Here is a 2,840-nt window from a genome sequence, read left to right as displayed (position 1 = left end):
CTGTCTCTCTCTCTCTCTCTCTGTCTCTCTCTCTCTCTCTCTCTCTCTCTCTCTCTCTCTCTCTCTCTCTCTCTCTCTCGCAGCAGGGACACTGGTCTTGTGCTGTTGACTCCCCGAGCTGGCTGCAGATGCTGCCAGACCTGTCTCTCTGTGACCCTCTTCAGGTTGCTGCTGTAATGGCTGCAAACATCCCTTCTTTGCTGCTGTGTGGAAGATGCACTTTGAGCCCTCCCCTTCCCATCATTTCTGGGTGCATGACACCATCCTTTCACTTCATCTCTGTGCTTCCCATTTCAGCTCCTGTCACAACAGCATCAGCACCAGAAGGTCCACGGCATTGGACAGTTTTCAAATCCCATCTCCTCCATCCCTGCCCAAAGATCTGTGATGCTGGAGATGTAGCTATTGTCTTCTTTCTTAAGAAAGGACGGCAGGAATGTTTGGTGACTGGACAATATAACACAGTCATAATGCTGTGGGTCCAGGAGCAGCTGGCAGGCTCCAGACTTGGAACAGTCCCACAGTAGGGCATAGGAGAGGGCTAGGATGTTAACAGTCATGTTAAACTAGACTAAGCGGTCGGTGAAGGGCAGAGTAACCATTTGCAGCACAGGTTTGGTCTTTTTTCAGTTTCTAGCAGTGCTGGGCATTGAACCCAAGCCTTGCACATGCCAAGCAAGCTCTCCCCACCAAGCTATGTACCCTAGCCCCATAGTTTATATTTTAACTCCTTACATATCTATTCATGTATGGAGAGAAGGCACTGCAACCTTAAAATGAGTACAGATTGTGCCGTGGTATTGAGGACATGCGCGGTGTTTAGAGCAAACAGTCTATTAAATCTTACACCGCCTTACAATCCCTGCCCTGTGTGGAAATCCAGAGTCTCAGCAGTTGGTACCAATGTAGCACACTGGTACTTGATTGAAAGCTCTATAGTTTTTTCCCCCCACAAAGAATCAGGTTTGGAATTCAATGTAAACCGATCAATGAATTGTGATTACTCTGAAATTTTATTTGGGGATCCTGTGTCACAAATGACATGTGTAATGTTTACACTGGGTATGAGAAATTGAGATGTTTTTATTTCTACCGAGAATAAAACTGTAGGTAATGTTCCAAACCAGCATCAAAAAAGCAGAGCAAACTTTTCTGTATATAAACTGTACATAAAACAAGGCACTATACATTTCTGGGGGAGACATTAAGGTAGAAAGGTTGATTCGAATAGATTCTTCAGAGTTCACACCGGGAAGTACAAAGTCTTTGTTCATTTTAGCACCGGAAGCAGAACTCAGCGTAAGCCAGACCTAAGGCTGAAGGAGGCACTCCTGAGCAGGGGACAGACTGGTGGCAGGCCTAACTCAACAGAAGCGACACAGTCCTCTACCTGGTAATATTGTTTTGACACCAAAGAAAACAGTTGCAAGTGAATGAATACATATTGCTTTGTTAAATACAGAGTTGATTTATACGGTGTTTATATAAATATATATATATTTAGAATTCACAAACTATCAAAATAACACTTTATAAAGAGAATTGCTTTAAAAAAGGCAACACTGAGCCTGAACAGGAGGGCAGGGCTGAGCGGCCACTGAGGCAGCACTTGGCTGAGGGGAACGGAAGAGACGCTTTTCTTTACAGTTCACCTGAACTGTGGAAAAGAACAATCTGAAAAGTTCTCCTATACATTTACAGAATGCTCAACTCCAGGACAAGCCATAGAGTTAATAAGGTCAGGTTTTGAAAAACTCTGATTCAAAAATACTTTCTTCTTTGACAGAAAAAATATCAGTCCAAATATATATCTCTGTCCATTTTCTGGTCTGGTGGCAATGACCTCTCTGTGGCTCCGTCATGTCATCTCACCCTCAGAACAGTCCCTTCGCTTTCTTCAGGTTCACTTGCTTCCAGGTGGGCAGTGCGTTGAATTCATCTCTGGTCATGTCGAGTGCAAACTAGAAGAGAGTCGAGAGATGCCCAGTGAGTGGCTTCGTGAAAAGATGTTCTCCCAGTGTGTCATCGTCCCTCCCAAGGGTCACTCACCTCGAAGTCTTCATCTGTGAGATAGATCTCCAGCTTTAGAGGGTCTACCCCCTCTGGGAGTGGCCTGGCAAGCAGATCTGCCAGAGGATAGATGGTTTTACAGAGCTTGGCTAGGACATCTTCCACCAGGGTGATCTGGTTGGAAACTTCAGTATCCTGGAGAAGGAGCAGAGAACGTCTGAGCACACACGTGTTATCAAAGGATGGCATGCAGACTCCCAGCTCTGCCTGGGGAGGTCTGAGTCAGGCATCACTCCACTGTGTAGTGGGGGCTTTGGATGTCCAGGAATTAACTCCTACCCTATATAGCTTTTCTCCCTGTACCAAGTTTCAAATCAAGCCTGTTTCTGAACTGCTTCCAAAAGAGTGAATGAATGAATGAATGAATGAATGGATAAATGTTTAGGGACTCAGATTACCCATGAATGAACAACAGAGAAAGATTATTGGATCTTTAAATCAAATCACTAGATGCTTACATAGTGGAATTTGTTTGAACATAATTTAAAGTAATTACCTTCAGAAGAAATCATGCCCTCTCCCTTCCCCTAGAATCCGTTTCTTAATCCACAATGAGACACAAAGAAGGTGAGGGTGAGGGTGTAGCTGAGTGGGGAAGTGCATGCCTACAATGGATAAGGTCCTGGGTTACACACACGAACACACACATGCACACGCACACGCACACGCACAGTCACAGACAGACAGACATATAGACACATAGTCACAGACACAAAGACATAGACACACACACACACACAGAGTCACAGACAGATACACACACATAGATA

At 44.7% G+C, this 2,840-nt stretch overlaps 1 protein-coding gene across 1 annotated transcript in view; it reads right to left on the bottom strand.

Moving 5' to 3' along the window:
* Positions 1-990: 990 nt before the first annotated feature.
* Positions 991-2,840, bottom strand: part of Svil (supervillin) — a 190,561-nt gene continuing 188,711 nt past the window's right edge. The window contains exons 37-38 of the mRNA XM_028778184.1: positions 2,050-2,205; positions 991-1,961 (exon numbers count right to left, since the gene is read on the bottom strand). Coding sequence (XP_028634017.1) covers positions 1,875-1,961; positions 2,050-2,205 — 243 coding nt within the window. The 3' untranslated portion in view covers positions 991-1,874. The remainder of the gene's footprint in view (positions 1,962-2,049; positions 2,206-2,840) is intronic.

This window comes from Grammomys surdaster, unplaced genomic scaffold (assembly GCF_004785775.1).
Source record: "Grammomys surdaster isolate TR1022 unplaced genomic scaffold, NIH_TR_1.0 328, whole genome shotgun sequence".
Taxonomy (NCBI): Eukaryota; Metazoa; Chordata; class Mammalia; order Rodentia; family Muridae; genus Grammomys; species Grammomys surdaster.
Note: the sequence above shows the minus strand (reverse complement) of the source record. Positions and strands in the feature narration are given on the sequence as shown.